The sequence below is a fragment of the Gymnogyps californianus genome, chromosome 4 (assembly GCF_018139145.2).
Source record: "Gymnogyps californianus isolate 813 chromosome 4, ASM1813914v2, whole genome shotgun sequence".
Lineage (NCBI taxonomy): Eukaryota > Metazoa > Chordata > Aves > Accipitriformes > Cathartidae > Gymnogyps > Gymnogyps californianus.
In genome coordinates, this window is record NC_059474.1 from 25,941,069 (window position 1) to 25,957,263 (window position 16,195).

Sequence of the window (16,195 nt, forward strand, 5' to 3'; positions counted from 1 at the left end):
AGTAACTTACATAAATATTTTTACTGTTAATCTGTTCCCATAAGTAAATATCAAAGTAGTAGGTCCTCTGCCTATCGCATTGTTTTTATTTTTTTATATCTATGTTTTTGTGTGTATGCATGTGTATACACAACATACAGTGAGCTGAGGGATTCTGTGGTGTAATGTCGATAGTACGTTGAAAGTCATATCTCAACATTCCTTGGCATCTCTTTCTCCCAGTGACAATACATGGAAAAAATTCTCAAACTTTATTTAAACTCCTAAATAGTTTAAATCACAAACAGACAAAACAGAAATATTATTTAGGCAACTCACAAGTGTTCATTCTCTTTATGAAAGATAGCTCTTAAGGCTAAAAGTACTGTGTCCGTTTAGACAGCCCCTCTTGTTGATAAGGTTAATTGTGATTGAATATTTTACACCAAGTTATAGCAATATTAAATGTGGTTGGTATCTTTGTCAAGATTTTTTGAATGAATTCTAATAAAGAAATTATCTGTCATGTTTCCTTACAAAAAAGGTCCAAAGAAGGAGACAGAGTTACACTGTATATATTACAGATTTTTATGCGATTGCAGGTTTCCAGCTGGCATCAGCTTGTGAAAGCTGTAACGCCATAGTACTAGGTAAAAGTTTTTGTCATTGCTGATAAAAGCCACTTTTTTATTGGATGTTTTATCCATTTCTACTCTGGAGATTCATCTGAGGGATGACTCAATACTTTTGGCTCCATATGAAAGTAATTATGACTTATTCTAGAGTTAAGGGATATTTGTATTTGTTAGGACTACGTTTAAAAGTGCTATGTTAGAAAATCCGAGAGCCTGACCTAGTTCCCATCCAAATAAATGGTAGACTTGTTCTTACTAATTTTTCAGGATGAGTATAAGGTCTGTATTTTATAATCTGTGGATATTTCATTTTCCAGTATTGTTTGTGAGGATGACATTATGGCTGATATTACTTGACTATGTATGTGGTGGTATTTCCAGTTGGGGTGGGGAGGTCTCCTATGTTTCAAATTCTTTCCTATGTTTCAAATTCTGTATGTATATATATATATGTGTATTTATCAGTGTTGTTATTATTGATTATATTATTCCCTGTTTTTAATTTAAGGAAATCTACATGCTGTCCATTGAAAGTCTGGCTGAGGTAACTGCTCGTTGTATTGAACAGCTTCATAAAGTAGCAGAATTAATTCTACATGGGCAGGAAGTAGAAAAACCAGCTCAAGATCAAGCAAAAGTACTGACAAAGTGAGTATTATGTACTTCATATATGAACATTTGACATTTGCTTAAAACTCATGAAGTTCTGTTCAGCTTTTGGCACTTGAAGGCACAGTAAGTTCATGGATCAACAAACAGCATGGGCTTTAGGGGTCCTGGTACTATATTTTCTCATGTAATCAAGTTACATAGGCTATCTGTCATTTTTTGATATGGCTAACGTATGTATGTTTACAAAAACATGACCTATTCACACGCTGAAAGTTGTTTCTGCTCCAGCAAGTGAATGTACATGCTAATTTGGGTTGCATTTCCTGTTCCCTCTGCAAAAGATACCGTGCTAGCATATGTAGAATTTGCTTTTGGAGCGCATAATGCAGTCTTATTATCTGCCAATAGAGTTTCATTATCTAGTGTTTATCTGCCAAAAATATACAAAAATCAATCTGTAGTTCTAAACAGTAAGACGACATTTGTCAGCAACTTTGTAGTAAAACACAACAAAACATACATAAATTCAAGGAGCCAGTTTATCTAGTGGGACTCAAAATTCAGATCTCAGGCTCTCTGTAGTAATCGATTCTACTGATTTCAGTGGGTGTTGACGTTAAGAATTGTAAGCACTTGCGTCCTAAGTAAGTGAAGTATTTAAGCAAGTTTTTATCCTTAGGAATGCTAGTAACAATAGCAAAGTGCATAGGAACACTTCAGTCTAAAACAAAGTACTTGAACAAGTGTTTTTCAGAATTAGAGCTAAGGTATGGTGCACCTTGCAGGATGAGGTTTTATATGATGCACTTGTGAATGTTTAGCAAAACAGTGAAAGATCTAGGAATAGAACTAGATCTTCTTGTTCTCTCGTATTTTAACCACAAGGGTACTTCCTCTTTTAGTACAGAGTAGATGTTTTATTGCTTAGATGGGAAACTTCTCACTGTTCTCATTGAAGTTTATTTCCAACAGTATTTCTAGGAGTTGTGTTGCTGCAATCATCAGAAAAACAATAGTTAAACTAGAAGTTTAGAGTTTAAAAACCTGAAACATTGCCCTATCAAAAAAGACTAGTGTTTGAGCCAACATGACATAATTTTGCTGCTGTAGTCAGCAATGGATTTTTCAGTGGAGGAATATAAAAACTGTATCATGAACAAAGTCTACCCCAAAATATTTTAAAAATTACTAGAAGCAAAATTGCCTTGAAGAACATTCTTGACTTCTAAGATGAAGTTTGTGCATGGGACAGTCATGGGGTTTTTATCTGTTGACAGGACAAGGATGTATTTTTATATTTGTCTCTCTTTTTTTTAAACCAGTTTAACAAGTGCCATGTGCAATGAAGTTTCATCTTTATCAAAGAAGTTTTCCGATTCTTTAACAGCAGCTGGGGTAAGATAACAGCATTTTCTGTAGCATTTGGGATTTTTTTAACATAGTTGACTTCTTGAAAGAGAAATTATTACCCGAGTCTGGTGGCTTTACATGAGGTGCCAGCAAAGAGGGCACTTCTTTCCTCAGATCAAGAACACAGAGCATTTTTACAGCAGATTTCCTGTTGCAGAGAAAGTTTATAAGCCTTGATAGACTGCAGTGTGTCCCCTGCCTTCTAAAATCTCTCTTTCTAGACACCATTTCCTGTTTTTCCTGATCACCACTCAGCACTTCTTATCTTCTCGTACTGAAAGGGCCCCACATTTGAAGTCCCACAACTTGATGATACTTTCTTCTACTACTCAGCCTATCCCTTTTGAATGCATTTGTGTAAAAGTCATTAACAGATAACGTTTCCAGTACCTTAAGATGGTTTCGCGAGCTGTCTTAGCCTTTGCTAAATCCCCTGGCCTAGGGCCACTGTGTTTTCAAAAGGTTTAAGAGATTAGAAAATCTGTTTGGTCGTCCATCTTAAAAAAAATCACTCTGTCTTGTACCTCAAGATATTCCATTTAGGAACATCCATTTATCTGTGAACATCTTTGCTAGAAATAGTATCCTGCCTTTCAAGATGTTTCAAAGATGACTGACATCTGAGTATTCTAGCAGAATCCAGAGGCAAAAATTGTGCTGTCGCTGAAATTGTTCTGTAAACGTCAGAGAAGAACAAACTCTGGCTCTCCTGATTACTCCATGAAAAGGTGAATGTATATCAAAGGAAATTTTCCCAGTTCTCCCATGAGCTCTTCCAGCACGTCTCTGAGCAAGTTTTTTCAGAGTTATTTGTAGAGAACATGATTTATTGGGTTGCTTTTATTCTGAATAATTTACATTCCTTCCCATTACTCTGGGAGAAACTGCTTATTTTGCATTTGGGGATTGTATTTTAGCATATCTTTGTGCGACACTTGCAATAAATACATGCATAGACATATAAATATAAATTGCACATGAAATATTAAGCTGGCCCAGTTCAGAAAATTGGAAACTAAAGCATTGCACTAGGTTTTGTTCTTATCAACTCTGTACTCAGTTTTTAGGACCAGATTGTTTTTGTGGACATTTGTGTGGACACATAAGAAATTGAGCACAAAGGCACTTCCCACGGCCAAAATACTCTCTAGAAGAGAGTTTTAGTGGAGCAGGATCTTTATGTGCTGTCCCATCCCTGTAAGCTTTTGGAAGAAGATGTGGGCCTTCTGCTCACCATGATCAGTAGGAAAGTAAGGAGCACGTGTCACACAGGACTGTAGAAAATCTACATCTTCCTGCATGTCCCAGTGGTTCAACTTCCTCCTTAACCTGCCGACAGCACCCAGGTTCCCAAACACATTCCAGTATCCTACGAAGTGCATTAACTCATGGGAAACTGAGAGAAGGCGTAGAACAGAAAATACTGTTTTTTTCAAACATAATGCCATCCCTATAGTTATGTCTGTATAATTCAGACATTAGTTGTAGTGCTGGCTGTACACATAGTCTATGATGTTGGTGGTGTTCTGAGTGAGCAGTAATGCAGAAGTAAGAAATAACAGCTTTGCTTGCTACACAAGATTTCTTTCAATCTTTAACTTATTGATTCATACAATCAATAGTATTTAATTGATACTGCTCTCTATCTGTTTCAGTTTATTGACAATCAACTAAACAGTGTACTTTGTAATGGATTTTCTAGTAACTGACAGTAAAATTGCTCTTCTTTTCTCTAACCATCTTCCCTTTGTTCTGCCATCTTTCTCCAAACTAAAATTAAGGTGTTTCATGTTTCTTTAAATCTGTAATATGAAAGCTACAAGGTTGTCAGTGGAAATCCTTCAGTTAAATTAATCAGTATTGTGTTTCCTTTGTTCTAATAAAGTCCATTGTTCGGTATTGAAAGAAAGCAGCTCTTCTGGAGATTACTGTTGTTCTGAAAAAACACAATGCAAAGAACAGTGAGAACAAAAAAAGGAAAGAACTTTTGCCATTTTAAAAAGCAGAGGAGCTGACTAATCTTCGTTTTCTAGCCTCTGGTAGTGTCACTACTCATTGTACCCATCTTTATTCCTATCTGGTGGTTGAGAAAAATGCTATGCATGCTGAGCTATGTTTACTGGCCAGCCTGCATTGTCCAGCTCAACATATACTGCCTCCAGTCTGGCGATCCGAGTTTCACCTGTTTTTCCTTCTGTATGGGAGCTAATCTGGGCCTTTCATCTCCTCCTAACCACAGATACTTGTGAAACTTCTAAGAACTTAATTTCCCTTCTGACCTGTGTTTTTCCTTCTTGTTTCCTTGAAAATGAGCAAGGGGTTAAAAAATTTTGGAGGAGATGAAAAGGACACTGACAGACAGATGGACAGACAATGTGATCACATAAATCTCACATCCATAGGAAACCGGGCAATTTGAAACTCTGTAGTACATGAATTAATGAAAAAGTAAAACCCTGGGCCCGTCTTAGTTCATTGTACTCAGTGATAGAAATACGTAGAGTCTACTGAAGTGTGTATGAAATGCAGGCACAGTTATCAGGAATACTGTGATAAACAATCTGAATAAGAATCAAGGTGAAGCAAGACTCTTACAGAATTCATAAAACCACTTCTCAGATATCAGTATATTTCTGTTAAATGTATTTCTTGTCCTGGCATTTCATTCTATTTTCCGGTTTACAGAGCAGTATGAAGGCAGAAGTTCTTAACCCCATCATCAACCGTGTGCTATTAGAGGTAAGCCTTCACTTTTTTCACATTAGGAAATGTTCTAGTAAAATGATTTTGAATTGAAACAGTCGCATTTGTGTCTGAAGAAAGAACTATATAAAAAGTAATGACAATATCATTCTGGCTGTTCAGTGCCAGCTCATAAACCTCTCATTTTTGTGTTCAGCCTCTCCCACAAATACTATAGTAGTAATATTGCATTTACTGAGGATTCTTAAGAACTGTATGACTGAAGTGAGCCTGGCCAGCCTTTAAGTTCTGCTGCTGTATTGGTCAGAGCACAGCAGACAATTTGCAGTGGGCTGTTTAGCCCTTTTCTAACCTATTCACAAGTTGCCTGGGATAAGTCTATTCTTACTGCTCCATTACCTACTTCAAATATTGCAAATTATTTCTAATTCACAGATAGTTTCAGACTATTCTTTTCTTTAAAATTTGAGTTGCAGGTATGCTACAGTGTTTCCCATCCATGGGCAATTTAGATTTCTACAAAGATTCACAGACTAGCAGCAGGCTTGGTCAGCACATTGATAACCATGTGTCAGACATCACCAAAATGTTCATGAGTGATTTCTTTTATTAGACACCATGATCTATGAGTGACCTCTTCTATTAGACACCATGAGCTATTTTTCATCAGAAAAGCACAGTGAGTAAAATGTGCCTCAGTTTTACCGAGAAGAGGTCAAGAGGGAGTAATATGCTCATAAAGTACTAAAATGTGTACTATCTGCAGCCCAAATTCTTTTAACTCTGCTAATTAGATCACACTTCTCTTTAAACATAAACAAACATATAGTAGTGACTACAAATTGTCATTCTGTATCTAGTAGCTGTGTTCCCTTAAAAATGAGGAAAATATTATTTTACAATAAGCAATTTTGCTCTGAATTAACAATACCTTTAAGGAAAAACATGGAAAGTTGAATAGAGCTGTAGTAAAGATTACTATACGGTTCCTTTTGTTATAGGGTAAATTTGCTGTTGCTGCTGATGTATCTTTCTGTGTTCCAGGAACTGCAAAATCTGGGAATGTCCAGAATTGTGGAATACGATGTTTTGTACTTCTTAAATCTCATATTTGTATACAAATATGTATTAGTACAGCCTAGGTTCATGGAGAATTACAAGCTGCTATACCATTCGGTATTAGAAATTCCAAAAATAGTACTACGTGTTAAAACCATTATAATAATTCAAACTGTTAATGTCAGTGACACTTCTTCCACCTACAGCAAATTCAAAATTAGTTCTGTTGATGGAAAGACTAGCTGGTTTGTATTTAAAAAGTCAAATCTACTTCTGAACACTGTGGCATTTTATTCTACTCACAAACAAAACTGTCCAAGAGTTCAAACTGAGGGGAAATCAGATTTTTATATAGTGATTCAGGCTATGCTTGTTAGGTGTGAACTGTTGTAATTTATCATTTTTGTTATGTACAGATTCTAAAATCTTATGTGAATACATATGCTAATATAGCATGGTGCAGATGTTAAAGAAAAAAAAAAGTGTATTTAAAAAGTATAATATAATTCCTGAATACATGACAGCTATACTGATGAACCACGTTTTCTCTCCCCATTAGGGTTGCAACAGTACTACTTACATTCAGGATGCTTTCCAGCTCTTGCTTCCAGTTCTGCAAATTTCACATATCCAGACCACGTGTTTGAAAGCACAAGAGTGACAGTTTCCCAGCAGTTGTCACCACTGGGCTTAACAGAAACCACAGACCTAATGTCTTTAATGTATGCAGATAGAAGAGATGGTATGAGAGATGCCTGGCCACTTAGAGTCCTTTGAAGACACTAAACGCAGTTTTGCACATACAATATTGAACAACATTTTAAAACTCTTTCAGACTTTTAGACTTTAGAAGTAGTTAGTAAGTGAGTAATTTCTTTTCCATTAGAGTATGTCCTTTGCATTAATTTAAACTGAAGTTCATTGATATTAGTATTGACTTAAATACAGATTCTAAATGTTGACCCTTTCAGTTGTAGACGATGTATGAAGGAAATTAGAATGTAAAGTTTTTTAAAACATTTCAGCCCAAATGACCATTTCTATTGTTTAACTGTCAGGTAAAAATGTATATTTCAAAAGTTGGTTTCAATATTTAATTTTAGCCAACATGAACAAACTATCGTAGTGTTGTGCTTGTTAAATATTGTTTACAGTAGCAAATAATAACATCATAATAATATGTACCACTTACATAACACTTTGTGATGAAAGAGTTGTACAGTAATAGGTATTAACTGTACTAAATGAAAATTATGGAGGATATGCATAAAGAATTATACTGAAAAGAAATTTTCTAAGCCAGTTAAGAGTACGTGTAAGGCTCTATATTTGCTGACCCGTAATTTTATATTCATTTATGTCTATTTCTTAATTCCAACAGCTGAACAACCTTGCAGGGCAAAGTAATCTTTTTAATATGCAAGGAATAGAAAATTTCCCTTTTGTTTGGCAATTGAAACACCCCCAAAATAATCTCCTCTCAGATGTGTTACCAGGTTAGCACTTTGGGGTTTAATTTGGGCTTTAAACATTATGAACCTTTTTATCAAATGGAGTTACTGATACTGACAATTCGGAAATACAGGGTTTGGGCATAGAAAAGAAGTTGTGAAAAGAAGTTATGAGAGAACTGCTTTGGGTGGGGAGGTCGTATGTCAGAGCAATCAGCTTTTCTCTGAGGCAGTAGCTAGACAGAGCATAACTGAGCAGCAGGAATGACGTTTCATAGTAACACTAGCAACCGTGATAATTTGTCCATATCCTTAGCTTAAAATCCTGAGCTGTGAACCTCAGAATTTGTTTAGGCTAGTTTACCTCGTAGACAGGAAGAACCTTCCAATATTTTATGTAGCCTGTTCTCCTGGATTTTCATTGTTTATTATGTTTCTTTCAGCTATTTTGTATTTTTTTCCTCTTGATACACTCATGAATTGTATTTAAATGCTTTTTAATTGTAGTTAACATCTGAATATGTTTAATCATAGAAGCGTAGTTCATACATCATAAAAATAATTAAATAGAGCATGAGGAAATACTATCCTCTTTGTTGGAAAAGAGAAACCATGTATCTGCTTTGCACATGGTAACTTTTTTGAGTCCAAATAAGAGAGAACAGAAAGGTCTGTTTGTGTCTTACACTATTGTGGTCCCTGTTCTGCTGTCACACGCATTGTGACTTTTCCGTCTTTTGTTATTTAGAGATGAAATTTTCACTATCCCTGAAATAAGGTTTATTACGCAAGTTCTGTTTTCTGCCACCCTGTAATTTAACAGATTTGAGATATCTTTCTGCATAAGTAGAAGGGGTACAGTCTTCAAATCCACTTGCACAGAATGTAAAAAAAAACTTACAGCAATGTGAACAAAAATAAGAAAGCCCTTTGGCAGCTGAAAAGGCAAACAAAGCTTGACATTCGTTGGTATTTATGCCGTATTGAACAGTTAACATTACCGCAACATGGGAGAAAGCAGAACACAGGAAAATGCAACCAGTAACCAGACTCGCTAGCCCAAAGGTAGGATACAGCTCCCACCAACCATCATATCCACGACAGTTCTGTCTGGCATTGCTTTATTTCCGAAAGCGTCATTTCAAAAGTGCATTACAAAATAATGTTTAGTTGATGCAAAACATTTCATCTCTGGCTTCTACACTTTGAGGGGAATAAGCGGACTCTTCTCTCGTAGTCCTGTCTGGCTGCTGGAAGAGACGCACACTTGCACCTACTTGACCAGGGGTCATTCTTATATACACGCTTTGACCCAGAACAGCTCCTCAGTGCGATTACTGAGGACCATGTACTTGCTCCATATACGTGACCGTGAGTGGTTTTCAGTTTTAAAGGCTTGGACACCAGTGAAAGCATTCAGTAGCTTGTAAAAAGGCCTATTTGTTTAAAGGGTTTTTTTCTGTTGTTCTGTGCTGGCAAGCAGAATATAATACCTGGTTAAAAGCTTGTTTATTTTTCAAACGAAGACTGTCAATAGTGTTTTCACCTATCCATCATTACATCCTGGATTTATTTTTACTTTAATTTGATCATTATTTTTCATCAAGAAGCCTTTCTGTCCACGTTGGAGTAGAGCTCTGCATCAGGTATCTGTAAACGTTGTATTAGTGCCAAATGAGTCATAGAACACAGCAATAGCTGTTTCATATTGTTCCTATGCCAAGTTAATGTTTTCAGACATAAACGAATTTAGTTGCTTTTTCATACAGATCTTTTTTTTTCTCTGAAATGCAGTGCAGCATATATAGTGTTAAACCTGTCAGAAAAATGTGTTGACTAATAGTGGGGCCTTTTAGCAGAGGCTGAACAATATAGTATTAGAAGCCTCAGGGGATAATGTTTGAAATCATTGAGGGGCATTCTTAAGACAAAGATTGCTTGTCTGAGCTATTCCTTACTAGAGGTTTCACTGTCTTGCTTAAATTATGTATGTATTGAATAACGTACCTTACCCTAAAGTAAAAGAAGCTATAAAAAATAACATGGGGACTTAAAGTATTTATGTGCATACAATGTAGGAAGGGAAATAGGGCAGAATATGAGCATAGGGATATTCCATCTGATCTCAGATGCCATCATCTTGCCCTAGGAAAACTGAATGTTATATCTTTAAACCAATTTTAGGTAAATAATATTTCAGTAGAAAAGTACTATGTGGATGTAACCAGAATATTTTGTTTACACTGGTTTGTATTTTTCCATCAGTCAAATAAATCATTTGAGATACTGAACTGAGACAGTATACTAAAAAAGAACGATTTGAAGAATGATGTGATGGGAGGATGTACTCAGTGAAGTCTTTCACTTTCTGATTTTGTGATTTACCTGTGGAATGATGAGTGTGATTTTACTGAGAGTCTGACAAAAACAGATGCTGCCTTAAACTTTTACAGGAGAGTGTTCTTTCTTTCATCACCAACTTTTTCCAGGTCAGTACATTGAGTGTGCCTTGGCACTTGGCAGACTACTAGGTTTTAAGTACTTATTTAAAAAATAACCTAGATTGTGAAAATTACCTGTTCTTTTGAGCAGATCTGTTTTTCGTGGCATTCCATTCCCTTTTGAGCACACCTTTTTATGCAGAGACAAAGGAGGCAGGCTTGTGCACTCACTAAGTTGAGAAATTTATCAAGATGAAACTTAAAACAATGTCTGCATACCTACAACCTTGCAGATGATCCACAATTACAGGTAGTCACTGAAGGATGAGCTAGAAGTAAACTATTAGACAACTCATCTGCTGTATTTGTATATTAAAGGTATTTGCCTTTTTTTTTTTAGGCAAAATAAGCATGCTGTAAGTTGTTTGCTGCTTTTTAGGGTATAGTCTATTCATGTGTAAACATCCTTTCCCCATGATTTGCTCCTACACTCCAGCATCCCTTGCTTGAGACAGCTAAACAAAAGAACTGTCTCTTCCACTTTTTTCATGCTGCTTAGATCATCCACTGAAGCTGTTATCTTCCTCTAAAATGTGCCTCAGTCATATAATACAAAATCACAGTCACTGCAAGTTGAGATGCTTTTTAATGATGTTTCCAGTGTCACCCACCAGTCAGGATTCATAACAACTTTAATGAGTCTGAAACGCCACAGTATTTTGAGTGACAAATACAGATTTTCACCTTTTTTCTGATCCACAGAAGTGTTCTTATCATACAAGCAGTCACCCAGCTCATAGGATTATCTTTGAGACATTCCAGTTCTATTTCAGATGACAGCCCTGTCTTTTCTGTTAGTCTCAAAAGAATGTAAAGAGTGGAAAAGGACTTTCCTGAGTTCTTTTTAAAACCATCTCAGAGCAAGGCTTAACATGATACCATCAGCCAGTCTGACCTACTTTGAAATTCTTACAGTCTGACTGGAAAGCCCTCTGGACTTCAAACACTTTTTTCCTGTCTCGGGTCAGCCTTTGTTGCTGAAGCTGCTTTTAGTGTGCGACCTGTACATTTTCCATGCTCTGACTTCTAGTTCAGCATTCATAATATTGACAATGGTGTGCAGTTTTAGAATTAAAAAATTGAAAATAAATTGTCAAAAATAGAATTAAAAAGAGGGAAAATGATTTTCAAAGGAAAAAAAAAGGACATGCTCTTTGGAAATAGGAACAATCTTCAAGGTTGGATTAGAGAAAAGGCGCTCTCAAAGAATTTTTCAGCATTGTTCAGAATAAACAAGAGATGACATCTGATTAGTTCCAGCAGAACTGGAATAATGGCACTTCTGAAGTAAAACGAAAATGTGCATGAACTTGAAGGAAGGAAGTCAAAGATAAGAACATTCAAAGAGGAAGAGCTCAAAGGAAGGAAGACAGCTAATTTGATCACTCTGGATCTGCAGTGCTCATTCTCCCTTTATTGCCTGCACCCCAAAAGCCCCTGAGCACACATCTGCTAAGAACTCCTTATTAGTCTCCCCACTTTGATCTCCTTTCCACAGCTTCCCTTTACAGTGTTTTGAGGAGGTGCTCTAATAGACTCAAAGCAGAGCACTAGCTGTTCATTCTGCCTTTCAAACATTTTACCCAAGGAGTGAAAGAATATTTCTTATGCAACACTACAATCATGTGCAAAAGGAGTCTAAAAACACTGCAGCAAGGACTAGCCATAATTGATAGTGAACCGAATTTGCTGCTGCTGTAAAGAGGAAGGCGTGAAGACATGACTCAAACAAACGTGTGCTGTTTCTCTTCAGCACTACAGGGTTGAGGCTGAAAGGCACTCGACAACAGGTGCCAGTTCTGGAGTCAGACAGTGTCACCTAAATGAAAGCCAGAACACTGGGTATTTCAAACAATTTTTAAACACCTTCAGAAGCCTCTCAACCCATTTACTAGACTTGGAAAAACGCAGGCCCACTCTTCCTGCCCTTGCTTATCTCGGACACTGTATCAGCAGCTTACACGATGCTGGTATTTAGGTGGTCTGTGCCTTTCCTCCAGTGCCCTTACCAGTTCTGCCCCATGTCCATTTTGCACATTTCTGTACACCCTCAGTTCTGCCTGCCCCACCAGTTTTGTTCACCCCACTCTCCACCACCTTCGTGTCTCCTTCCCCCCCGCTGGTTTCTGAGGTTCTTCCCCCCTGCCCATCATCTTGTGCTTGCGAGGCTGCACCAGGACACCCTTTCTCTCCTCCCATGTTGAGTTTTGAAAAAGCCAGAGGTGAAGACAAGGGGTTAAGAGGACATGGGAGGAGAGAAACCAAGAGGATCTCGGAAGAAAATGGGAAGACACTAAACTGGTTGCTTTTTAGTCCCCTCCTTCCTCCTCCAGTGTGAGGAGGTTGGACTAGACACTGCCTGAGGTCCCTTTCAACCTGAACTACCTTAGGATCACATTTTTTTCTTACCGTTCTTACCAACGTCTCCCCATTCTCCCCGTTTGCTATAGTTTGGATCATACTTGCAAGACAAGGTAACCTCTACTCAACAGAGATTAAAAGCTTGTAAGAGCCTTTTGGGTTTACTTGTTCTTGGTGTTTTTAAAGGTAACTTGTAAGATGGAACCTTCCAGGGTAGTAAAACCAAGCACTTAGAGAGCTGTGGGATAACTGTGGGTAATAAAATAGTAAGCCACAGTTTAGCCATCCAAGGAAAAGAGGGAGGTTGTAGGCAGCAAGAATAATAGAATTAAATTATAGGAGAAAGGAAATTAAATTGGGGTCACAAGGAGCAGGGCTGTCCCTATCAGCAAGATCTCTGGATTACTGAAGGGGAAGAGTGAGAGATAGTGCCACCATTTGAAGCATTTAAACACTGACTAAAATGGCCTTAGCAATTCTGCAGTGATTGGAGAGAGATCTGTCTCTTGATCTGTAAGTTGCTGTTCTATAGTAAGAAGAAAAAAAAGCAGCCAGAAACAAATTGTGAGAGGTTTATTTTATAGGCTGTATTAAAAAATCCATTTCTGAAAAGCTTTAAGTTATAACCACAGACAAGCAATAAAGCCTCAAAAGCCCCCAAAGCAAGAAAGGCAGTATTTTTCTCTGTTTTTTTAATAAGATGGTAACAAACAATAGAAACAAATGCTTCAGACTTACCCAACTAAATATAAAAAATTCCATATGGCCTCAAATCATTCAGAAGCTAATGTTCACAACTATTCCTATTAAATCTGAACTGCTTGGTGCAGTATAATGACTGGAGAAGCAATTTTGGAAAGCTTCAGGAGGGAAAAGCTATATAAATGTAAGGGATGGAGGTTATGAAGTATTAACATGATGCTAAATTGCTGCATATCATATTTGCAATGGGCAGTTTACAATCTGTTCATCCTGATGGATTTAGCACAAGGGAGTCTGAAGTCCTGGCTCTGCAATTTCTGTCTCTGCCTAGTAATTGATGGTTAAATTGTACCCACAAATAATGTGATAGCACTGAATGAGTTTGGGACCCTGCTCAGCCCAAACAGCTCCAGTACACTCAGAGGAGCAGTAATAAATGGAAAGTAAGGAAAAGTTCCAGGACATAATGAGTCTGAATACTAATGACCTAAGCTAGTACAAAAGATAGAAATGCAATTTATCGAAAAGTACGAAACCCATTTGGTGTCTTAATGAGTTATTAAAAAACAATAATAACGATTTTGTGGTTTGAAGCCAAATTATTATTTTTCCACATTTTTTTCTTTATCCACTAAGATGTTGCAGAATTTATGAAGGTCTTCCTGGTTTACTGCAGAAATTAAAATGTACCACAGAATTCTCTCCTCCTATGATCCTTTGGCCACCTTCCTCAACAGCCAGAAATTGTATCTTTTAAGAATCGTAGTCACCTAGAGCATTAAATAGGCTGAAAACTGTGCTCATTTCATGGAAGTAGAGGATAATTTCTGTCTTTAAACGGACTTTCTTATCCTATAGAGAATATAAAGTAAAGTTCTCTGATAGAAGATGAAATTATTGCAAGGCTTATCTCACAACCATGTGATTAAGTATAAATCTTGAATGAACTGAAAATAGATGTGAAATCTATACTCTCCTACTGAAGTTGTTTCTACAGCAAAACATGTTTGTCCATCATTCATATTTTCTTAATACCAAATAGTTCTGGTGATGGATAAAATGGAGCTTCTCAACTAAAATGCATAGTTGGCATTCTCATGAAAAGACGGATAGCAGAGCTCCCCAAACCAGAAATGGAGATGCTTTCTTCTGTGGTGTATGATGTGTCTTCTTTCGTCCAACAGTAATGATATTTCATATGGCAACATCTGAAACTAAAGAAAACAGTATCAGAAAAAAGAGGAGGTTAATTAGGTCTTTCCTAATTTATCTTAAACGTCATTCTTTTGACTTTCACAGTAATGAATTCCCTTTATTACAAAAGAAAACAACATTGTAACTAGGAGGCAGACAAAATAGACAATACACATCAGATGACTGGAGCAAAAGACCTAAGCATGATACCTGCCAGCGGAATGGTGGTTTAGGTACCCACCCCACGAGAGTATGATACAGGAACCTGAGTGAGAGGCACTAGACCTGATTCACTTTCAGGGAAGCTTGGCAATGTAAGAGCGGGCAGAGCCAAAAGCTGCCCTAGAGAGCGTTCACCACATCCACCTGGCGAAGTGCTCCAGTACGGATGTCCCTCAAGTGCCTCAAACAGGCTTTCTGCAGAGTGTCTCCATCTACAGAGAGTTCCGTCTGGAGCTGTCTTTTAAAGGTAGGTGGTGATTGATCTCTTTCCTTCCGATAACTGAGCAGGCTTCACTCTCTTCTTCCCTTCTGGCAGCTAGATGAGGGGAGAAGAGTTTTGTGTGATACCGGCCTCCGCTCCAGCATCTCCTGCTCTGTGTCAGCTCCTGGGCATCTCTTCATGAACTACTCCACCTGCAGCAGAGTGTTCAGAAGTAAATCTCGGGTATTAACAAGGTCTTACTGCAGCTGAGCCAAAATAAGCTAAATTATCCTAATGGGGAAAAAACAAAAATAGACCAATCCGAACCACCAGCTGGACGGAAGAATTTGCAGACCTGTGCCCAGCTGCATTTCCTGTACTATACTCATATACAGTAGGACAAATTTGGAAATAATGAAACAAAAGTAGCTTTTTCCACATTCCCAAGTGAAAAATACTCCTCAGTAATCATCAATGAGACTCTTGAAACTTGGACTGCAGGTCCCAGAGTAGCATGTGATGAGGAACCTTGAAATATGAAAATGCCCAGATCCCAATCAAGCTCATCTTAGTTTTTAGGGAACTATACAATGCCGGGGTGGGGGGGGCGGGGGGAAGTGCAGGATTTCTGTACTTTTTACTCTCACACTGAGTGAAAAAGCAAATGTAGCTTGTCACCCATTCTGGTAGTTCATGTAGCTGCAGGCCCAATAACAACATCTGCCTCCCTTTTCCTTTACATCATAAGAACTGGGATAAAAAGTGTTCCTTGTCTGTGAAATCATACTGGAGGCAGCAGTTGCTGAAGTGAGCTAGAAAATGACAAGTGTAGGCAGGATACAACGCATCAAAAATTGATGCCGGCTAATGGAACAGTGGGTTTAAACAGCCTGCACAGTGCCCATGACAGTCCAGTTCTGCAAGCAAGAAGGAGTGCTTCCCTTCAAAAACCTCTAAGTGTCTGTTTTGGAGAGAAACACATCCTGGCATGCATTTTATCCAGAGCCCAATAATTGTGCCAAGTACCCTGGAATGTGCTCAGCAATCTGATTCTGTAAGCTCTTTCGTACTGAGAGGAGTTTTCATTTTAATGTATGATTAAGACCTGAATCTATTATGGAAGCAGAAACAGAGGAGGAATTATCTTTCATTATACTTAAAAAA

The 16,195-nt window shown here is 37.6% G+C and overlaps 1 protein-coding gene across 2 annotated transcripts in view; it reads left to right on the forward strand.

The window, feature by feature from the left end:
- The window catches only part of FAM114A1 (family with sequence similarity 114 member A1), a 34,557-nt gene extending 27,310 nt beyond the window's left edge, over window positions 1-7,247 (forward strand). For both annotated transcript variants that reach the window (XM_050896044.1, XM_050896043.1), the window contains 4 exons: window positions 1,123-1,262; window positions 2,549-2,621; window positions 5,322-5,375; window positions 6,958-7,247. In XM_050896044.1, coding sequence (XP_050752001.1) covers window positions 1,123-1,262; window positions 2,549-2,621; window positions 5,322-5,375; window positions 6,958-7,059 — 369 coding nt within the window. In that variant the 3' untranslated portion in view covers window positions 7,060-7,247. The remainder of the gene's footprint in view (window positions 1-1,122; window positions 1,263-2,548; window positions 2,622-5,321; window positions 5,376-6,957) is intronic.
- Window positions 7,248-16,195: the final 8,948 nt, after the last annotated feature.